Genomic DNA, 23,952 nt, shown 5'->3' with positions numbered 1-23,952 from the left:
TATTCCTCTCACTCTGCCAATAATTTCAATTTCAATCATTTTTGCTTATGTCATATTGAATACATGCCTTAACAGCATTTAGAAAAATGAACTGTGTTCAACAATTAAAATGCATGTGTAATTCTGACAGCCCTAGTCAATACGTATGGTGGTTTAATAAGACTCAGCATTTGACATTAACCATACAGGAAGAGGCATTTCTCACACTTTAGAAACTGTGATTTAATGATAGTCTCATTGAGATTAGCTAGATATACACTAATGCTATAAATATATAAGTGTATAAGCTTAAAAAGTGTGGCATATCACAGAGTGAGAGTAGGCTAGTTTTGCCTTCAGCAACAAAGGTGTGAGATGTTTGTGCCAAAGTGCCGAACCCCAAACAAGATAATATACAACCTAGTATAAAATTTTACAGTTTCATTTGATCATCTTGATTGCATTCATAAAACTGCCATACACGCACAACTCTAATGTATAGTACCATGCTGTAACCAATAACTCCATCTGCACAAAGAGACATGAACTATTCCCTTGGCAATCACTGACATTATAAGCTTCCATCCAGTATTTGCTTGTCCTAGTTATCAGGAATGAAGATCTGTATCTGCCGTTACAAACGTAATGCTAAAGAAAAGATTAATGTTCAAAGGCAAAACACAGTAACTAAATGATACTTTGTAAGGCAATATGAATAACAACTTGTTATGACTTAGGACTGCAAGATAATGGTTAAACAGACAATCACCATTATTTTGCATAATCGCAATTATTAATCATGATTATTAACATCTGAGACATATTTTACATTTTATTAGAATTATTGCACTTTCACGTCAGCACATCTACAGAACGTCAGCTCATATGCAGAGTTTATTTGAACTCTTCTATATTCTTTATTCAATATATTTATTAACGCCATGACACCTGGCAAAACCTTAAGAACAGTGAAATTACTAATAGTAATTTGAACAATTATTTAAATTATGTTTAAGTTTTTCTAATAATAACAAAAATCTCATTTAGTTTCAGCAAACAGCACAATCAGCCTCGTGAAGGAACACAGACACGATGTATTGCATATTTATTTGAGCAGAATATCACAAAGGAGATTGCTAAACATACATTATCATTGTTTCTTTCAATGATAGTGTCTTTCATTTCAGTGCTCTGTGTTTCTTCATCTTTTTTTGCAGGAAGAATGTGTGTGCTAAAGTGTACACAAGAGACAAAAACTCTGGACATCTGGCCACACTAGTCATGAAAGCTTGTGGAGATTTCAGGATAAACAAAGCAGGAGCAGAAATCATGAATACAATTAATTGTGCAGCCACATTATGACTTACATTGGGTTTCTGTCATGTGTTCTCAGCTGTGCTCTAATTCAGAGTGTAAAAAATGTCATTTAATCAATAAATTCAATCCAAACCTTTTTTTTTCAGTTCAAGTGTTGCCGTAATTACTGTATTTCGCCCTTTTAGGACAGCATAGGATGAGGTGACAGGAGGTGATAAAGAGAAGATGGGATTGGGAAATTACCCATGTCCGATTCATGTTGGAGCATTATTGCTATCAAGCCATGGCTCCGACAGGGGACATTATGTTTGCACATGATAGCTGCACAAAAAAAGCTTAAAAAAACCTTTAATTTCCACCACAATATCATTTCCATTAAATCTCAAATTATGTACTTTAATGAATTGCAATCTGCAATGAAAATGACATCCTGAATGACAATGACAATGATGTGCATCCTGAATAGAAGGGCAAACTCCTTTGTTTTGCTAAGGCTAATTTCACAGCTATTTTTTTAAATATACTTAATGCACACAATCAAATCGTCTATTGAACATTTTAACATTCCTAATTATTCACAAACGTATCATGCCGGGGCCTTTCAAAACCATGTCGCCTTGCAGCTGAGAATAATGGAAATAGCCAAAGCATAATCACACTCAAAAGCTGGAATGGGCTAACCAAGGATAAACATGAAAAAGTCCCCAAATGGAACATGCTGCATCCCAGGACTGACGCAGACCAGTCAGTCACTCAACGGTTTTATGTGAGAGATGCTGACCTAATTCCCAAATCTGGTGCCCTAAAATTTCCAAATAAACAAATGCAGCTTCACTACATGAATCAGCAGGGTTTTTGTCACAGACCTGAGGCTCAGGACTGATCATTATGGGTTCACATATATATATATATATACACACACACACACACACACACACCTGTATATATATATATATATATATATATATATATATATATATATATATATATATACAGGTGTGGGAAGCAGTTTTATTCCCTGTATACATATATAAATACATACAGTATATTGCCAAAAATATTAGGACATCCCCTCCAAATCCTTGAATCCCTTCCATGGCCACAGGTGTGTAAAATCAAGCACATAGGCATGCAGACTGCTTCTACAAACATATGTGAAAGAATGGGTCACTCTCAGGAGCTCAGTGAATTCAAGCATGGTACTGCGATAGGTTGCCACCTGTGCAATAAGTCCATTCGGGAATTTTCCTCACTACTAATTATTCCATGGTCAATTGTTATTGGTATTATATCAAAGTGGAAGCAATTGGGAACAACAGCAACTCAGCCACGAAGTGGTAGGCCACGTAAATAAAATCACAGAGTGGGGTCAACGCATGCTGAGGCACACAGTGCGCAGAAGTCACCATCTTTCTGCAGAGTCAACAGCTACGGACCTCCAAACTTAGTGTGGCTTTGAGATTAGCTCAAAAACAGTACATAGAGAGCTTCATGGAATGGGTTTCTGGCCGAGCAGCTACATCCAAGCATTACATCACCAAGTGCAATGCAAGTGTCGGGTGCATGCTCCCAACTTTTTGGGAACTATGTAGGGATGGCCCTTTCCTGTTCCAACATGACAGTGCACCAATGCACAAAGCAAGGCCCATAGAGACATGGATGAGTGAGTTTGGTGTGGAGGAACTTTATTGGCCAGCAAAGAGTCCTGACCTCAACCTAATAGAACACATTTGGGATGAATTAGAGCGGAGGCTGCGAGTCAGGCCTTCTTGTCCAACATCAGTGCCTGACCTCACAAATGCGCTTCTAGAAGAAAGGTCAAAAATTCCCATAAACACACTCCTAAACCTTTTGGAAAGCCTTTACAAAAGAGTTAATGGTGTTATAGCTACAAAGGGTGGGCCAACTTTAGCAAACCACTGCCCAGGAGCGAGAACACATCCTATTTCAAACTAGGCCAAAATCAGCCCTTCATATGTCATTTAAAATGGACGCAACTGGACACAACCAAAAAATACTGTCTGCAATAACCTGACTCTCTCTCTCTCTTGGCGGGAAACATGTTCTATGGCTCCTTTCCCCAGTAGAGTTTACAATTCTTGTACCAGTAAATATGCCCTCTCCGGTACACGTTGTTGGAGAGACTATGCCATTGAAATGCCATTGAAAGGATATTGAGCAAACTCTATTCTGAAGCCTTTTTCTACGGTTCTCAAAGCTCAATGAGATTTGTATAGCAGTAGTTTCCATGCTGCCAACTTCTCTGAAAGGGGCACTAATTTTGACGCCTTGTGACCTAATGCCTTGTGTCAGAACGTCTTGTTATGGGAATGTTAAATATCCAGTGTCTTGGGGAATGGCAGGAAGCAACTGAATATTTAACATTTCACTGGAAACCGCAGCTCCTTGAAACACAGAGGTGGTAGAGATGGAAAAGCGGCTTTGTAAGGGTGTCGGGAAAAAACTACTTTATATATTGTTATCGGCCCGGTCCTGGGGGGCTTACCCCCTCTCCCTTTATCAGCAGGTCAGCCTGGTATGCCTGCCATATATACAAAATAGCACCAGCATGACTTGCTGACTGAAATGCCTTACCTACCAGCGTGAATGTTCTGCATGGCTTCGTGGGAAGTGATGACTTTTTAAGTGATGATGAGCTCCCAATAGAGATAGCCCACGAGCTTCTCTTCCATCTGAGGCATCATCATAACATTGCACGTGCCATTGCGCCCACAATAGTTTAAAAAGTAGTGACTAAGTCAAGTAGACAAAGCAACGTGAAGAAAAGGGTTTTCTTTTTTGGGGGAATCCCCACAGAATGAAAAGAAATAAGGGAGAAATTCATCAAGGTTGAATTAGTCCTACTAATGGCTGCTTTAAAAAAAAAAAAAAAAAAAGTATATATATATATATTACATGACAAAAAAAGCAACATTCATAATGCTATTTTTCATAATGATAGCTAAATAACACCCCCCCCCCATACACACACAGACAATCAGTCTGTTTACACTTACCACTGCCATGATTACTAAAATATACAGAACAACTTCTTTTAAATAAATGTCAGATTTACCACTGTATTTTTAAATAAGGTTTTGTACTAAAATACTTTTCAGTGCCTTTTTAGCTATAATTGGACAATTCATTTAGTTACATAATCAAAGAAATAGTCATTCCCCTACCTTTTTCACTAACACTTTCGATCTCCACATCCTCACAGCTGGTGTATTCAGGCGTGGAGCCACCCTCTTCTTCTGAGCTACTGATGGACATCTGCCTTTTGTTAAGGCCTCGTTTGGGTCTATAGGCTCTTGGTGGAGGTGGCCGTAATGTCTCTGACTGGTCTGAGCTAAGAGAAGAATCTTTACGCATGATTTCTGCTGCCTTTTCTCGCTTAGCCCTGTGCAGAAAAGCTGCGGACCCTGGTTCCAGATGCCCCTTTGGGCCCCAGTCCTGTCCGTCCCTGAGGTCTGGGGGCCCTGCAGGGCCCATGTGAGGGCTACCGTGGCCCTGTTTAACGACGGATCCTTGTACCCCAACAACACCCCCCACGGTCCTGTCCATAGAATAAGCTCGATGGTTATCTAAAAGAGCCTTCCGGTCCTCGGTGTTAGCTACTCGTTGCCTGCTAATTCGATTTCCAGCAGCCTCACCCCCATCTTGGATCAATCCCACTTCATTGATGGCTAGGTCACTGTGATGACGCTCCTGACGCATTTTGGACACTTTGGCATGCATACGCATTTCCTGTTCCTCCTTCTGCGGTTTAACAGGGTAGCGGGCTAGGTTCGGGTCACTGCGGTATCGGGTCTGGTACTCTTCTTCCCGTCTTTGTCGCTCTCGCTCTTCCTCCTCTTGCCTCCTTCGCCGCTCAGGATGGGTAGGATCATCCTCAGGGTATTCCTGTGAGTGGCCTTTCTCCAATCGTCTGCCATCTCGCTTCTCACCTGGAGCTCGATCTTCAGAGGCTTGCGATGACAACCTGGCTGGTCCGCGCCTTCTCTCTCCACGTCCAATCACTTTTCCATTCTGCTCGTGCATGGACACAGGTCTCTTCCTATTATTAATTAGAAAGAAGTAGGGAAGACTTTGAGATGTAGAATTTCCAAGTACCACAGCAAATTTGCATTTACGACTACTACTATAGTAGCTATTTTTGAATAATGTATAGCTCAACACCCGGGGGGAGAGAACAAAGATTTAGCTGAAAATGCATCTGATAGGAAGACAAGGAATAGATATCCTTTTTTAAAAGAGATTATAAGGCAGGAGCTGCAATCCACATACTGCCAGTTGAAAACAGGTCACGATGAACAGATTTAGTTTGAAATGTCCAGCTTAAAATAGAACAAATTTTGTGTTGACAGTAGGGATATGTAACACTACATATTTTTGTAAATTCAAGTTCTGGGAAGTGGGGACCCTAGTGGACTAATCTGTCTTAAAGAAGCCAGTATAACTAGTATTGTTTCACATAAGCCTGTAAATACTTAGAATTTGAAATGTCATCTTAAAAATAAGTAATTGTAAAAGTAATCCATATAAATCAAGAATTTTGATCCAAGAGTTATGAAGAGACATAGTCTCTTTACATGATAAACAGGTTTAGGCTTTTTAGTATGAATTATGGTAAACTGAAGCTTAAACGTTCTTGCCTAACTCAAAAGAAAGAAGCAGGTAGGTTTGTTCTTACGTGCCAAGTGAGAACAATAGAGTTTCTTTTTACCACATCTGATGTGCTCTATGTGTGTTGATCAACGTTTAAATGTGAATAAAAGCCTTATTAAATCAATTCATCATATAAATTAATAATGTCAATTATATCTTCATTTCTGTTCCCAAGATGACATGAGGGTGAGAAAACTATGACAGAATTTTCATCTTTTAGATGAACTATTCCTTTAAAAATTAGCCTATGTACAATATGTAAAAATTGCCATGATGTGACGAAGACAGCACACCTCACACAAACAGATGTTAAACCAGAGTCCCGACTGTAAACACAGGAAATCTTGCAAAATCTTGCGAGACTTCAGGCCGGCGACACACTGCAAGTGTGGCGTGAGCCTGTGTAGAGCTTGCACACTGTCTGCGTGACACGCATCACAGGCGCAGATCGAGCCGCGCTGAAAATAGTATGCTAGAAATAGTACAGATGCCTATTTTTCACGTGACGGAAGTGTGTTGGAAGTATTTCCAGGCAAAATTGAATACACTGCAAAAAATGCTCTTTTTACTTTTGCTCTTTTTTTTTTACTCTTAATACTGTCTTGTTTCTAGTCTAAATATCTAAAATTTCTTAAATCAAGATGGTTTTACTAGATAAGTAAAGCGACATAAGATATTTTTTCTTGTTTTGTTGAAAATAAAATCAAAATGAAAAGAGTTTTTGCTTAAAACAAGCAAAATTATCTGCCGATGGGGTGAGAAAAATAATCGAATTTCTGACTGAAATCTTGTTTCTTGTTTCCGTCCCAAACAGAAATAAGATTATTTTTAAGATTAAGAAATAAGATTATAAGATCAATTTCACATACATACATATTATTAAATTACATTTTGATGTTTGAAAGTCTTTAAGTTGTGACAAATGCAAATATAACTGTAATTTTAAAAAAAGAAAAGAAAGGCCTTTTTTTTTTTAATTCCACGTCAATACAGAACGAAAGATTCTGCAGCCTATTTTGCCATCAATACATGTATGGTCAATACTGCTAAGTGCCGATGTCGTCTTTGTTATGTATTTGCTAAATATATAGTAGGCTATATATTTATTTTTAACATGAAGTATGCATGAAGTATAGGCCTTCCCTGTACATCAATTGCAGCAGCAGCAGCAGCTACTGTTGTGCAAAGGCATAGAAAACGGCACGCAGTTGAAACGTAACAGAAATGCCACGCTTGCAGTGTGCCTTTAGAATAAGCATGGCGGAATATATTTAGCAGCAGGAAGAAATTGCGATGGAATGATTTTCACAGAAAATGAATGTAAAAGAAAAAAAAGGGGTTTGGGTGAAGTCATGGAGACGGCGGGAACGGTTTGTACATGTTACAGAGTGAGCTAGTAGCTTTTAAAAAAGAAAAAAAAATCACTCTACTATGTTTTTTTAGGTGTCTCTTGGAAAATAGTTATTCTCTTTAAAATTGCATTATTAAATAAACTTTAAGTAATTGTTTTTATAATCAGAGTTTCTTACAGTTCATGACTATTTTCTGTTATTAGAGAATGTTTGAAGATATGTTAGAATTAAATAGAACTGTTGATACTGTAGCCTGCTTTCTGATTGGATTTTTATTATTTTGTTTCACGTGAGTGTGCGAGCATTTGTCCGCATGCTCGCACACTCACGTGAGTGATTCGCGATTGGGACGGCTCTGACGTTCCTCCGAGCAGGTCGGACAATCTTAACACACTTCCCACCACAGGAAAATCTGATAAAATAATCTCAAGAACCATCAAGATAATCTGGACAGAGCTAGGATTGTCAGAAGGGGGGAATTTGGCGCAAAATCAGCCCGATTATCTTTTGGTGTATTATTCTTGGCCTCTAACACACACACACACACACACACTGGAGACTAAAATCTAAGAATTTATTAGCCAATGGCTAATGGTAGATATTATTTAGTCGCTCAGAGTGAACATTTACTCGTATAGTGTGTTTTATAGTTTAGCTGCAAATTGCCCCAACACTTTTCTAGTTAGCCTAAAGAGCTTGATTAGCTGGTCAGAGTGTGTTTACCTGAGGTTGGAGCTAAAACTCTGCAGGATAATGGCCCTCCAGGAGTATGTTTGGAGTCACCCTGCAGTGGCACAAGATGCTCAAAATACGGAGCAAGGTGTGACAAAGCCAAAAAGATATGTATGGCTGTAGGGATGGTCATTTGGCTATGGTTTTACGATGCAGCAATACGAAATAAACTTTCCCAAGAGGCAACCAATGTGACCTATCTCTCGTTGACACAATTCCCAACGGCATGTTTCTCATTATCTGTAGTCAGTTGAGTGCTACCAGTAAATATGCACTATTGCACTGCATACTTCACTTTGATCAGTAGGGTCCCTGAGATATACATGTGTGTAAGGTACTTTTGCCTACTTGTCTCGTGGTGGTTCACTGCGGGAGCGGGAGCCAGGCATCGTATCTGCTCCCTTGGTGGGGTCACCAGGACCAGCGCTGGGTGGCAGAGTGTTGTTAGTGCCCGGAGCCTGGGATCTGGAGCGCAACTTCCTGTCCCTCTCCAACTCGGAGACACTGAGGGGATCACCCACACTAAGAGGCCTAGCCCCAGGCCCTGATGAAAACCATTCTCCTGATTTAGTTAGAATTTCCTGCTGTTTCCTGCACAGGTTACATACCCACATCACCTGCATAGACAAACGGAAGTGTTATTATGGGAGGCAGTGATTGATGATCATTGTAAATTATCAATATGTACAGTACAGCTAATACTTAACTTAAATTGTTATTCTTTTACAGTTTTTTAAAAACATTTAAAATAAGACAAAGAGACAGGCATATATACATAAACACATAATATACTCAAATACATACACACATTCACACTCTGAAACACATCAAACACTGGACTTTCATTAGCCATATTTAGCCAGAATAAATTCAATCTAGCAATTTCGAGGAAGGAATAGGAACTGACAATGTTGAGAGGTGTAAATAGGAGCTGTGATATTTTAGATTCAAGTCAACCACACTAAACAATCAAACTCGATCCGGTATAAAAAAAAGTGTATTTTCAATTTCATACTTCACAACAGATTCTTACACCTGCTGGACTGCGCTAATTGCTGTGTGTGGTTAAATTTTGAAAAGTGATTCAAAGACTGTAAATCTAGATCTAATAGTTGACCAAACATTAGTTGACAAGAAGAGGCTTAGATTGTAGTTAGTTGGTTAATAGCGGGAAAAAAAACTCCACAGGAGGTGGCAAAGTCATGCAGACAGATCGTAACACAGCTGGTCCATGCGGATGTTATATTCATCGAACTAACTATAGCTTATCAATTGAAATATAAAGGTAGTAGCCTAAAGTTTGCCACTACATGGCGGCTTGCTCTAATGTTAGCCTAGATAAATGTGCACTATTATTCGGTGCATATCCAAGTGTCAATGCAGACAGCGGAAAGAACTTAAAATACTGTGTAATTTTTGGTCATGCAGATAAAAGTAAGATAACATTCAAAACTGTCAGTTCTTGTGCAATAAAGCAAGCACGTTTGATCTTCCTTTTACAATATTTCATGTGCTCTATCCATGTTTGTTGTTCAATTACATTACATTATAAAAGCCAAGACTAGATCTGTTCATCATATAAAGCAATTGTGTCTTTATAACATGAGCTTTTATTCTATTAAAAGCTCACACAACCAAATCAGATTTCATTAAAAATATAAATATCTTCACAGAACTTTTATTTTTGGGTGAACTATCCCATTAACCCTAAGGGTGGTTCAAGGTGTTTTACTATGAGCTGGTTTTGCTATGTTTTCATTGGTTTCATTGGACGCTTGGTTTGGCTCCTTGGTAACTGATTGTTTAGCTTACACCTGATGTTGAATTCTTTGATTAGTTTGGTCTATTGTTTTTGGTCTTTGTTTTTGGTCTTATTTTGTTGATTGTTCTGTTCATGTTTTGGAGAAAGTTGTCCAAGAGTGTTCTGTTTCTTTTGAGTTTTTGATAATAAAAGACTGCAAAGCTCCAACGTGACAGAAGAATGGACTTCTTATAGATAGCGTCAGTCAAAGCCATCCTGCTCTTGCAGGGGAACCAGTCCCTGGAGGCACGCATGCAGCCGTTCTTGGACTTACAACATCTGGTCTATTACGAGGACCTTTAAGAAGACCAGAGCATGCCTGCTCGGAAAAAAAGCCTCTAGGGAGCTTTAAGGATTATGTGGAATGGGTCCTTCTCCACAACAGTTCCCCATTTATGATCTGCGAGAACAAGGAGGAGATCCACCAGCACAGTGAAGATGGCGCTTGTGCCCAACATAGACGCGGAGCCTGCCACGATCAGTGTGTCAGCATCAAGGACCGAGCACCAAATTGTCCCTGACAGATCATTTGACCAGGTGTGTGAGCCCATGATGATCGACCCAGTAGCTCCACCTAGGACACACAGTGGCTCCTCTCTCCCTCAGCTCCATCTGGGACTGTCATCCTCTCGGCTCCACTGGAATTCCTCGTCCTTTCGGCTTCACCTTTGTCAGTCGTTGCTCTCTTCTGTGCCACGGACTTCTGGTCCTTTACCTGTGGCTCGTCCCACCGTCCCTATAACTCTGCCTTCCCTCTGGCTTTGCCTTGGTTCTAAGCTCCAGTGACCAAGCCTTCCCCATGGTTCCTCGCTCCCCTGCCTGTCCTAGTTTAACCCCGCACACCTCCAGAGCCTCCTTCTACCATCCACTGTTGGACTGTTTATGTTTTAAGGCATGCTAACCCACCTTTTTGAGGGGGGATGGGTAATGTAAGGTTTTTCTGTTATGTTTTTTTCTGTGTGCGTTTGTTTAAATATGAGTTGGGTTTACTCCACGCACCCCCCCCCCCCCCCCCCCCGTCTCTCTGTGTCTCTCTCTCTCTCTCTTGCACTGCATGTTGGGAGTGTGTGGGGGTGAACATGGTGAGAGGGTGGATAATTGTTTGTTTGTTTTTTTCCTCTTTATTTCCCCCCTTTTTTCATTTGAAGTGATGGATATGTAGGGATATTATCTGGATTGGAAGAGCTGCAAGTTTTTTTTTGTGTAAGTTGGAATTTTGATGGAGCCGAGATGGCGTCCCTTCCTGAGGGGGTCGCAGCATCTCTCACGCTCCGTCATAGCGCCAGGTGTATGGCAGAACCTGGCGTAACTGTGGAAGATGTATTGCTGGCGGTAGGAGAACAGATCGGATATGAGAATATTTGCTCAGCCTCCTGCATGAATAAGGCTGTGGTGATTTTTGTGAAAGAAGAGCACTTGGTTAATTGCCTGATAAGCACCGGTGTTGTGGTAAGTGACGCTTATATTACTCTTACACCAACTGTTAGGGTTACTATTTCAAATGTGCCACCATTCATTAAGAATGGTGACATTGAATGAGCTCTTGCGAGTTATGGAAAATGTGCTAGTCCAATTAAAATGATTACTCTTGGATGCAAAAATGAGGATTTTCATTCAGAAGACAAGTTTTAATGTTCCTGAATGAACCAGACTTGAATGTTTCTTTCAGACTGTGGCATGAAGGAAAATCGTATTTAGTATATGCGAGTACCTGAAGTATGAAGTGTTTTGAATGTGGAGACATTGGGCATAAGAGGGTTGCATGTCCACATAAGGCTCAGAATAGTGAGAATATGCAACAGGTTGTTGATGAGGGAGTCGTTATAATGGTCCAGATGTCGGCAAAGTACAACCTAAGGCTACAAGTGAAGTACAAGATAGTGATGTTGCTGTGGGTGATAATACGAGGCCTAGTGATGGGCCTATTGTTATTGTCAACCAAAACAGGAATACTGAGGGAATGATGATGGCTGATGAAGATATAGACACAAGAAGTAAGTGGAGTAAGTGCAGAAATTGTGACTGGTGAGGTTGGTGGAAATGAAATTGAGCCATAACCTGAAACATCACAGGGCTTTGAAATGAGTGAAGACAGTGAGATAGTGGATGAGGATTCTAGTTCAAAATGGAATTCTGAAATTGGTTCTCAAGTTATGGGAGATGTGTACACATTGCAGGAAATAAACAATTTCTTGGATGTAATGTTTGGAAAGGTAGTTGAGGTTAATTATTTTTTCCAAGATTGTGGATAAATGTATTGCTTCTGCGTCATTGTTACAGAGAATGAGCTAAGTAAAAAGAAGATAATTTGTTTGAAGAAACTTTTAATGAATTCACATCAGGGAAAATCGTACTTTAAATAATTAAAGAAATTATTAAGCTGCACAAGGTGTCTCTTACTATGGCTTTCTTTTCTGGTTCTATCCTCTTTATCTTTTAATTTTTTATGGAGTGTTTGAAGGTTGGCTCCTTAAATATGAATGGAGGTAGAGACAGGAAGAAATTGGCAGTGGTTTCTGTTATTTTTTTATTTTTTATTTTTTAAATAAAACAGATTAATGTTGCATTCTTACAGAAAATGCATACTGATAATAATAATGAAATAGAATGGGGTATGTAGTGAGGTGGAAAACTTGCTTTAAGTCATGGGTCAAATAATAGTGCTGGGGTTGCTATTTTATTTTCAAAAACTAAATGTTAATATGTTAACTGTTAAGGAAATTGAGAAAGGCAGGATTTTATTATTAACGAAAATAGAGTATGGAGGTATTTTGTTTGCTTTTGTTAATGTATATGCCCCGAATAATGGCTCAGAGAGGGTGGGGTTTTTATTAAATTTATTGAATTAAAAAAATATATATATATTGATGATGGTGTGTACCATTGCAGGGGGAGACTAGAAGTGTACAACAGATTTTACAGTTGATAGAAATGGTGAAGAACCTCATAATCAATCTAGTTTGGTACTCTCTAAAATAATGAATACAAATTATTTGATAGATGTATGGAGAGTAAGGAATAAAAGGGAAAGACAGTACACATGGGACAAAGTGACTGATAATATGGTCTGTGGGGCTAGATTGGAATGGTTTTATCTTGGAAAATATAGAACAATAGAGTTATGAATGTTTTTCATTCACCTAACGCTTTTTCAGATCATCATATGGTTGGTTTAGATCTCAATATTAAAGAGTTGTCGAGACGCACATATTATTGGCATTTCAATGTTAAACTGTTATAGGATGTTTTGTTTTGTAAAAGGTTTACTTTGTTTTGGAATGAATGGAAAATGAAAAATAGTTATTTTGAGAATCTTAACCTATGGTGGGAGATGGGTAAAGCACAAATAAGAGTTGATTGCCAAAATTACACTTTGCATTCTTCAGCACAAATTAAAGTAACAGTAAAAAGACTGGAAGAAGACATTGTGCAGTTAGAAAATGAACATTAAGGGATAATGCTGGAACTCTGCAGTAAGACTTTTGGAAAAAGAAGAGAATGGAACTTGGCTCTTTTTTACAGGAACGGACAAAGGGAGCACTGATAAGAGCAAGGTTTTGCTCCATTAAAGATATGGATGCTCCTAGTTCTTTTTTTTAACTTGGAAAAGAAAAATGTTAAACAGAAACAGATGTTCCATCTAAGACTTGCTAATGGGACTATAACATCTGATAGGTGGAAATAAGAGAAATGGCAGTGGATTTTTATGCAACATTATATAGTAAAGAACTCTGTGACTCTAAAAGCACTGAGGAATTACTCCATGATTTACCAAAGTTGGCAGATGAACCAAAAAAAAAAATACTGGACAATTAAATTACCTTCAAAGAACTTACAGAGGCAATGCAGCAGTTGTCCTTAGGTTGGTATCCAGGGATAGATGGATTGCCAATTTAATTTTATAAACAATTTTGGAAAGTAATTGGAATGGATTTATATGAAGTTTTAAAGAAAAGTCACTTCCTTTAAGCTGTCGACGTGGCAGTCCTATCATTGTTACCAAAGAAGGGGGATTTGTGTTTATTGAAAAATTGGAGACCTGTGTTGTTATTGTGTCTTGATTACAAGATACTGGCAAAATGTCTGGCAATAAGAATCAAGTATTGTTTACAGTTTTTGATTGAGAAAGATCAAACTTACTGTGTTCAAGTAGGTCCATTATAGATAACATTTTTGTTTTACGGGATTTAGTGTATTTTAGCCATCTTAATAACAGTAATCTTGGTATTTTATCATTAGACCAAGAAAAAGCATTTGACAGGGTGGATCATGGGTATCTTTTTAATGTTTTAAAAATTGTTGGTTTTGGTGAAATTTTTTGTCATAATGTACTAGGGCTGGGCGATATGGCCAAAAAAAAAATCCCTGATTTTTTGCCAAAAAATTCGATTTACGATTGTAATCGATTTTTTTTTTCTTTTCGTTTCTTTTTTTTTCTCCTACTTAAAATCAATCTGCATGACAAAGAAATTGTTCAAAACAAGTTTTAACTTTATTTTGTTTAGGTAAAATATTTGCGACTTGGTAGAGTGCCTACCTGGGGTGCAAGACTTTCAGCATGTGAATAACCCAGACCATATTCCACAGTATAAACCGGCACCATATCTTTTGCAATATACAGTATACATATCAAAGGTTTATTAATTGATATGCAGATCAAATTACCTTTTATTAACAACAGTAATGTGCAAAAATGTATAGGGAAATTTAAATGTTATGCTGTTTAATAATATGCTAATGATATTATTAAATATAGATTACCATTGTTCTTCAATATTCTCACACTGAACTGACCGAGAGCTTCAGTTATTATAAAATGAGCTCTTTACTTGCTTTCTGTGTAATTTAGTTTTTCATGAGACTTGGTGACTTCGTACTTTTCTCTATATATAAGGGAGTGGAAATGACTAATAAATCAATATGTGCTCTTCTGCTGGTTATAGTGGTGGGCACTGCATATCTTTTTTTAATAAAAAATCCGTTTGCCACAAAATGGATCAAACATTAAAAACAATTAACTGTACGAAACCATTGGAAAGTGCTTGAATTTCAATCTCAAAAGGTTGTACGAATCCTAAGATTAATAATGACAACAACATTAAATCCATGTGGTTTTACTACAGTAAATCATGGTGAATGTTGGTGATTTGTGACTGAAACCCCTGACCTTCGCTCATGTTGTCTCCATGTCAGCTCTGTTTGATCTGATATCTGTGGTTTATAACAGAATTCTGGGCCGAACGCTTCCACTAGATCACAGTAGCGATGTTATTAATTCTGTGGTGAATTTAAACGCTCTCTCACTGGATCTCCAGCGCTGTGTATCGTGTCTGTCACGAGATCAGCCCGTGTATGAGCTTGCGCTGCATTCGTTGTCCGCGCAGCTCAAATGAGCGCAGTTCCGTTCAGACTAAACACAATTTGCAGCGGGGTATTGTTAATAGTTCAACCAATGACACTGTATGTTGTTGTTAGACACTATCCTTGTTGTTTGTGTATCCTTGTGGCACTGGCAAACGCGCGGGGGAGGGCTGAGCCAATACGGGAGCCCAGAGGGAGCGTCGGCGGGTTTTAAAGAAAAAAAACGATTTTCATTCACAAAAATCAACATGAAACTACAAACTCGAATTAATCGATAAAATTGATTTATCGCCCAGCCCTATAATGTACAATTGTTGTATTCCAATGTTTTTATCACGGTAAAGGCTGGAGGGGGTCTTAGTGCTCAAGTACATATTGGTAGAAGGATCAGACAAGGCTGTCCATTATCTAGACAGCTATATAGCTTAATGATTGAACCTCTCTTATATAGAATTAAAAAGGATTTAAAAGGTGTATTAGATTGGTGGTGGTTGAGGAGATTCCCCTTCTATGTAAAGCGTTTTGGGTGCCTAGAAAAGCGCTATATAAATGTAATGAATTATTATTATTATTATTTCAAAATGGAAGTGAAAGTGTAAAGATGGATTTATCTGCTTATGCAGATGATATTATGGTGTTCACAGAGCAAGAGGATATTAGAGGTTTTAATGAGAATATTAAGCTTTATAAAAAGGCCTCTTCTGCCAAAGTAAATTGGGGAAAAAGTGAAGGTTATATTATGGGTCCGTGGGATAATGCAGGATATCCAAAACTTTCAGGTGGTTTGAGATGGGGAAGGGAAGGTGTGGCAAGGGGGGCGTGGTTCAGCGAGGTCTGCAGCGGGAGAGAGGGCCGCGGGACGAGCGGTAAGTGAGTGGGTTGGACGCAGATTAATAACACCTGTCTCTTGTTCCAGTAATGAGCGCGGAGACGGGATAAAACACCAGCGGAACCGGAGACCAGGGAGAGAGAGAGTCGGACTGTTGATGCGACCCACTGAGTTATCCGGAACCCGGAAGTGCGTGACCCGGAAGTGAAACTGAGACTGAGCATATGAGAAACAGACACACGCTGAACTGTGCACGTTGAGATTTGAGTTTGAAAATAAAAGAGCATCAACAGTCCTGCCGACCCCCGTGTCCTCTTCCTTCCTCCTATACGAACATTGTTACACTGGTGCCGAAACCCGGGAAGGAAGCAGGACCGCGCCGCCGCCATGACAACGCCCTCCGCCTCGCCATTTGCGGATATCATCAACTCCCTCGCGGTCCTCCACCAGGAACACCATCAGGCATTGCTGGACCTTCGGACCGAACAGGAGCGCCGCTTCGAGGCGATCGTCCAAGGCCAGCAAGAGGACCGCGAGCGGTTCCGGAGCTGGATGGACCGGCAGGTTCGGGCTGAGGCCGCTGGGCGGGCCAGCGCACCGGTTCACGTGCCCCTACAGAAGATGGGGCCGGAAGACGACCCGGAGGCCTTCGTGGATCTATTCCAGAAGGCCGCGGAGGCCTGCGGGTGGCCCCGGGCACAGTGGCCGGTGCGCCTCATCCCCCTTCTATCCGGCGAAGCCCAGGCGGCCGCGCAACAACTACCGGTCGCGAACCTCCTGGACTACGACGATCTGAAGAGGGCCATACTTCAGCGGGTCGGCCGGACCCCAGAACAACACCGACAGCGTTTCCGCTCCCTGGAGTGGGGTGAGTCCGGTCGGCCCTTCGCATTGGCCCAACAGCTCCGGGACGAGTGCCGCAGATGGCTACTGGCCGGCGGCAGCGACGTGGACCATGTTGTCGATCTGGTGGTGCTGGAGCAGTTTATCACTCGGCTCCCCAGGAAGACCGCCGAGTGGGTCCAGTGCCACCGGCCCACGTCGCTGGAGACGGCCATCAACTTGGCGGAGGACCACCTGGTGGCGTGCCCGGGGGTCGGCGAACCCCCATTAACTTCTCCCTCTCTCTCTCCCCCCTCTCTCTCTCTCTCTCGACCTGTCCCTCTCCCCAGGTCCCGCCCTCCAGGCCCTCCTCGCGTCCCCCCCAGAGGCCGGGGTGGGATGGGCCTTGGACCGTCTGGGAGTTCGCGGGTCCCGCCCAGGGGGGCGGGGCCGCTGGGGGCTGGTGGTGACAATGGCTCTGGTTCCGCCCCCTTTCCGCGCTCATCCTCCAACCCACTCCCCGCCGCCGGGGCGGCGGGTAGGCCTGGGCTGGCCTGCTGGCGGTGCGGCGATCCGGATCATTTTGTGGACCGATGTCCGATGATGGACATCGGAACAATGATCCGGATCCCGGACGTCCAGCGGACCACCCCCGATCAAGCAGGAGAGTACCAAATTCCTGTAAGTATCAAGGGGGGTACATATCAGGCCTTGGTGGATTCAGGATGTAACCAAACCTCGATCCATCAAAGCCTGATGCAGCCTGGGGCATTGGATACAAGCCGCATGGTTAAGGTGCGGTGTGTGCACGGGGATGTGGTGAAATATCCGGTTGTCCCAGTCACGATACAGTTTAGGGGGAAAAAGCATAGTGTTGAGGTGGCGGTTAGTCCCCACCTCCGGCATCCGCTAATTCTGGGGACGAATTGGCCCGCCTTTTCGGCGTTATTGGGGTCGTTATGCGCGGATGCCGCTTGGGGAAACAAGGCTAGGAACGGGGCGGTGCGAGTGCAGGTTGGCGAGACTGATACGGGACCCTTGGGAACAGCTTCAGAGGAACCGAGCGGGGTTGAGAGACTGATTCTCTCGGACCGCGATGACTTCCCTCTGGAGCAGTCTCAAGATGAGACTCTAAAACATGCTTTTCAACAGGTCCGCACTATCGACGGTCAGTCCCTCCAACCCACATTGCCCGTCACGTATCCTTATTTTGCCATAATTAAGGATAGGTTGTATCGAGTGACCCAAGACGCTCAGACAAAAGTGGATACAACCCAGTTGTTAGTACCAAAGAGCCGCCGGGAAATGCTTTTCCAGGCGGCTCACTCTAACCCGATGGCGGGCCACCTGGGACAGGCGGCCACGCTGAATCGTTTAATGACCCGATTTTTTTGGCCAGGCATTCATGACAATGTGCGCAGGTGGTGCGCGTCTTGTCCTGAATGTCAGTTGGTGAACCCACTGGCCGCCCCAAAAGCGCCATTGCGCCCCCTACCATTAATGCAGGTCCCCTTCGAGAGAATTGCGATGGACCTCATCGGGCCATTAGAGCGATCCGCACCCGGACATCGTTTTGCGCTAGTTATCGTGGACTACGCAACACGATATCCGGAAGCAGTGGCTCTCCGCAACATCTCGGCGAAGAGTGTTGCGGACGCACTGTTTCGTTTAATCTCCCGGGTGGGGATTCCGAAAGAAATCCTCACTGATCAAGGCACGGCGTTTATGTCACGCACGTTAAGCGAATTGTACGGATTATTGGGCATTAAATCCATTCGAACCAGCGTCTATCACCCACAAACAGACGGCTTGGTCGAACGATTTAATCGCACTCTTAAATCCATGATCCGTAAATTCGTACAGGAAGACGCCAAAAATTGGGATCGGTGGTTAGAACCCCTCTTATTTGCTGTGCGCGAGGTCCCGCAAGCCTCCACGGGGTTTTCCCCCTTCGAGCTTCTCTACGGTCGACAGCCACGGGGGGTGCTGGACGTCCTACGAGAAACTTGGGAGGAGGGGCCTTCGTTGGCCAAAAACGAAATTCAGTACGTCATGGACTTGCGAACAAAACTCCACACATTGGGGCGACTATCTAGGGAGAATTTGTTGCAAGCCCAGGACCGCCAGAGCCGGTCATATAACAGGGGTACTAAACTACGCAAATTCACACCGGGAGAGAAAGTGCTCGTTCTACTCCCAACGTCGAGCTCAAAATTAATGTCAAAGTGGCAGGGGCCGTTTGAGGTCGCACGGCAGATAGGAGAGCTCGATTATGAAGTGATACGATCCGATAGGAACGGGGCACGTCAAATATACCACCTCAATCTGCTTAAAAAATGGAATGAGGTGGAATCGGTGTTGTTGGCAACGGTGATCGGGGGAGAGGATGATCTCGGGCCAGAGGCGAGCATTAAAGCGCAATCAGTCGCGTTGGCCCCGGGGGGAGATCACCTCTCACCGTTACAACTCGCTGATTTATCGAAATTGCAGGCGGAGTTCGCTGACGTGTTCTCGCCCCTACCGGGACGTACCGACTTGATTCAGCACCATATCGAGACCGAGCCGGGCGTGGTAGTTCGCAGTCGGCCGTATCGCTTGCCTGAACACAAGAAAAAAGTAGTTCAGGACGAATTAGGCGCAATGCTCGACATGGGAGTAATCGAGGAGTCCAACAGTGACTGGGCGAGCCCGATAGTTTTGGTCCCCAAAACGGACGGCTCGGTCAGGTTCTGTGTGGACTACCGCAAGGTGAACGCTGTGTCGAAATTCGACGCGTATCCAATGCCACGGGTTGACGAGTTGCTTGATCGGTTAGGCACGGCTCGATTTTATTCGACACTGGACTTAACAAAGGGCTATTGGCAGATCCCCTTGTCTCCATTGTCCAAAGAAAAAACAGCTTTCACCACGCCGTTTGGATTACACCAATTTGTCACGCTTCCTTTCGGCTTGTTCGGGGCGCCCGCAACCTTCCAGCGACTCATGGATAGGATTTTGCGTCCCCATGCTGCATATGCTGCTGCGTACCTGGATGACATAGTGATTTATAGTCACGATTGGCAGCGGCATATGCAGCATGTGAGGGCGGTCCTGAGGTCGCTGAGGAGAGCGGGGCTCACGGCCAATCCGAAGAAGTGTGCGATTGGGCGGGTGGAAGTAAGGTATCTGGGCTTCCACTTGGGTCATGGGCAGGTGCGTCCCCAAATTGATAAGACTGCCGCAATTGCAACCTGTCCGAGACCCAAGACCAAAAAGGAGGTAAGACAGTTCTTGGGGCTGGCGGGATATTATAGACGGTTTATACCAAATTATTCGGACCTCACCAGCCCTTTGACTGATCTTACTAGAAAGGGGCTACCAGATACGGTCCAGTGGACGGAGCTGTGTCAACAGGCTTTTACCCAAGTAAAGGCTGCTCTATGTGGCGGGCCGCTTTTACACTCCCCTGACTTTTCTCTCCCTTTCTTGTTGCAGACTGACGCGTCGGACAGGGGGCTGGGCGCAGTCCTGGCCCAGGAGGTGGAGGGGGGAGAGCGGCCGGTGCTGTACATTAGCCGTAAGCTCTCCAAGAGGGAAGCTAAGTACAGCACCATAGAAAAGGAGTGTTTGGCCATCAGATGGGCCGTTCTCACTCTCCGCTATTACCTCCTGGGGCGGGAGTTCACTCTCTGTTCGGACCACGCTCCTCTCCAATGGCTCCACCGCATGAAGGATACCAACGCGCGGATCACCCGTTGGTATCTGGCTCTTCAGCCGTTTAAGTTCAAGGTGGTCCACAGGCCGGGTGCTCAGATGGCTGTGGCCGATTTCCTCTCCAGAAATGGGGGGGGGGGGGGGGGGGGCTGCAGGCCGGACGGCTTCCCGGCCTGAGTCGGGCGGTGGGGGTATGTGGCAAGGGGGGCGTGGTTCAGCGAGGTCTGCAGCGGGAGAGAGGGCCGCGGGACGAGCGGTAAGTGAGTGGGTTGGACGCAGATTAATAACACCTGTCTCTTGTTCCAGTAATGAGCGCGGAGACGGGATAAAACACCAGCGGAACCGGAGACCAGGGAGAGAGAGAGTCGGACTGTTGATGCGACCCACTGAGTTATCCGGAACCCGGAAGTGCGTGACCCGGAAGTGAAACTGAGACTGAGCATATGAGAAACAGACACACGCTGAACTGTGCACGTTGAGATTTGAGTTTGAAAATAAAAGAGCATCAACAGTCCTGCCGACCCCCGTGTCCTCTTCCTTCCTCCTATACGAACATTGTTACAGAAGGGTTAAAAGTTTTAGGTGTTTTTATAGGTAATGCAACATATCAGATGAAGAATTGGGAGGGTATGCTAGATAAGATTAAGGCCCGATTGTCTAAATGGGAATGGCTATTACCACAGTTGTCTTATGGAGGGAGAGTTCTGGTCACTGAACTCTTGGCAGTCATGGATCCTCCTAAGGACATTATATGTGAAATACAGAGGAAACTGGTCAATTTCTTCTGGAGTGGTGAGCACTGGGTCCGGGCATTAGTGATATTTTTGCCTGTTTGCGAAAGAGGACATGGCTTGGTGGATGTTAAGAGTCGTATCTACGTGTTCAGATTACAAGCAGCAAAAAGATTCCTTTGCCATAAAGACTTATGGACTCATACAGCATGTGCACATCTTGAAGAGGGCAGGTGGGCTTGGACTTGGAAGATATTAATTTGTCTGAAATGACACGTTTTTATCGGACACTGTTTCATGTGTGGAGGAATATTTTAAAGGTGGACAGAGACAAGAGCCGTTCTACTTACTGGGCTCCTGAGGAACAATTGTTTTTTTAATAGCATGATCCAGACAAGACTTTTGTCCTCAGTGATTGTGCGACCATGTCTGCTCAGGAATGGCGTCATGAAGCTGGGTCATCTAATGGATAAAGATGGATGGAAATCTGTCGAAATGATTAAGGAAGTGACCGGTTTATGATCAGACAGGCTTGCATCAAAATTGATAGAGGAAATTTCTCTGGTAATACAAAGCTCTTTTGGAGAAAGTATCGCAAGAGACAAATGTCAAACCAGAGTGACCGAAAATAATTTCCAAAGAGCGGGATTTCAGCGCTAATTTGTGACGAGAATGAGGGGGAAGTTGCTGATTCAATCCTGAGTTTTCGGACTCCTCAACTGGAGTATCTGGATTGTGCTTCAAAGAAGACTCTTTACTACACAACAGTCAAGGTTATGCACCAGAAGTCACTAAAGAGACAAAAAGCCTCAAGATGGAGTTTGTTGGGGCCAGATTTCCTTGTAAGAGACAGGTGGAGGACCCTGTATAAACTCCCTGTAGAGAAGTGAACCGCTGATCTGCAGTGGAGGATTATTCACGGGGCCATAGCTACGGACAGGCATGTGGCACACCTGAATCTAGCAGTGGGTGGGCAGCGCAGGTTTTTGTGGTGAAGGTTAAGATTTAGAGCATCTGTTTCTGAAATGTATTAGACTAAAAAATCTTTTTGAATTACTTACAACTTGGTTTCAGGGGTTTACAGAAGAATTTTCAGAAAAAAAATATTAATAGGAAGACTGAAATACAGATTTTTATTAAGAAGGAAAATGTGTTTATTGAATTATTTAATAGGGACTGCAAAATTGGCCATTTGCAAAACCAGAAAGAATAAGGGCTTAGACTTGGCAGCAACTGATCCTAAAGTAATGTTTATGAGTCTGGTGGCAGCAAAAGTGAGAACAGAATTTGCATATTACAGTTGGTCTTTGGTTTTTAAAAAAGTGAATGTTATTTATTTATTATTTTAATTGTCTTTCAATTATTCTGCGGTATAATATTTGAATTTGAAATGTAAAAAAAAAAGTGTTTCTAAACCTCTCTCTATCTCTCTTACTATTTTACAATGAAGGTAAAGTATCTTCTGAATAGGAATTAAAAGAAATCAGTCATGATTCTTTTTCTTTATCTGGGTAGGTTATTGTATTGCTAATGCAAAAGTTATTATATCATCAGCCTCATATTTTTCAATCTGCTTCCTACCATCTCGTTCCTTTTCCCCATTGGAGCCCTATATTATTGAGCCCTGTAATAGTTCATTCATGAGATGGATGGCTGATGCTGCCTAAAATACCTCAGCTGACACCATATTTCTTCACTTCCTCTACCCATATTTTTGCACCCTCTCTCTCTTGCTTTTTTTAGCCAACCAGCTATACAGGCCTGACCTGACATGATTAGCAGGAATGCTAAATCAAATAAACAGCTCTTGCATTGACAACACGTTCATGGCTGTAAAAGCACAGAGGTCCAATCTATTGATCTAACATCAAGCTCTTAAAGCACCCTCAGAATCACAGTAAATCCAAGCCTATTGCAGTACATGACGGCTGCTATGGCTCGTCCTCTAAAAAACATCTGGTTGAGAAGAACCACTGTTATTGTATCACTGATCTCAGTGATTCTACAAGCTTAGGAAAGAAGCCAAAGTTCTGTGAAATCCAAAACTATGTAAATCACATGCAACGGACACCCCTGCAACCGACACTGCATGTTGTATCATGGGAACAGAAAAGCAGATATCCCTCAAAAAGCCTGTAATGTTGTAGTCATCTTTAGCGCTCGATGACTGCAAACTGGTAATGAAAGCAAGAGCTTATGTGATGCACAAAAACAGGATGTTTTGCAACAGACACAGCCACAAATCCTTCATCTAACAACAATCAATTTTGTGATGTTACAGAGTTTTTATATTTTTCTTAAAATTTAAATGAGAATAGTTGGACGTATGACTATTCTATGCTAAAACACATGTACTCACATGGCAGCATCCTCCCTGATAATATATCCCCTCACACAGGGTCAACCTTCAACTCCATGAAAATCCAATACAAATTCTTCGAAGAATCGCCAGTACAAGATACCTTGCCGACAAACGCGTCGCATTTCGGTGTTGACCTGATCTTAAAGAGGAGAGAGGCTGTTCTAGGACAGGATAGATATGAGGGAGAGTGAGAGAGTGGGGAAGAGAGAGCATCATGGCCTGATTGGATCCAGTTGGCACGACTCCAGCATAATCTGAGGTAAATCAGATGTGCAGAGGCCCACAGCTGTCAGTCAGCCAGA

At 42.7% G+C, this 23,952-nt stretch overlaps 2 protein-coding genes across 20 annotated transcripts in view; one reads left to right on the top strand and one right to left on the bottom strand.

Moving 5' to 3' along the window:
• Positions 1–23,952, bottom strand: part of rims1b (regulating synaptic membrane exocytosis 1b) — a 116,295-nt gene that overhangs the window by 51,644 nt on the left and 40,699 nt on the right. For all 19 annotated transcript variants that reach the window (XM_067441466.1, XM_067441447.1, XM_067441450.1 and 16 more), the window contains 2 exons: positions 8,400–8,668; positions 4,482–5,356 (listed from right to left, as the gene is read on the bottom strand). In XM_067441466.1, the coding sequence (XP_067297567.1) occupies positions 4,482–5,356; positions 8,400–8,668 (1,144 nt within the window). The remainder of the gene's footprint in view (positions 1–4,481; positions 5,357–8,399; positions 8,669–23,952) is intronic.
• LOC137073207 (zinc finger protein 444-like) lies at positions 16,635–21,112 on the top strand. The gene is made up of 2 exons (XM_067441468.1): positions 16,635–17,545; positions 20,864–21,112. The coding sequence occupies exons 1-2, from the start codon at positions 16,664–16,666 to the stop codon at positions 20,864–20,866; spliced, it is 885 nt and encodes a 294-aa protein (XP_067297569.1). The 5' UTR covers positions 16,635–16,663; the 3' UTR covers positions 20,867–21,112.

The sequence above is a fragment of the Pseudorasbora parva genome, chromosome 4 (genome assembly GCF_024679245.1).
Source record: "Pseudorasbora parva isolate DD20220531a chromosome 4, ASM2467924v1, whole genome shotgun sequence".
NCBI classification, from domain to species: Eukaryota; Metazoa; Chordata; class Actinopteri; order Cypriniformes; family Gobionidae; genus Pseudorasbora; species Pseudorasbora parva.
This window is presented reverse-complemented; position numbering and strand designations above follow the sequence as displayed.

What these genes read in the sequence shown, in the direction of transcription:
- LOC137073207 (XM_067441468.1), top strand. Translation starts at nt 16,664, where the DNA reads ATGGGGCCGGAAGACGACCCGGAGGCCTTCGTGGATCTATTCCAGAAG.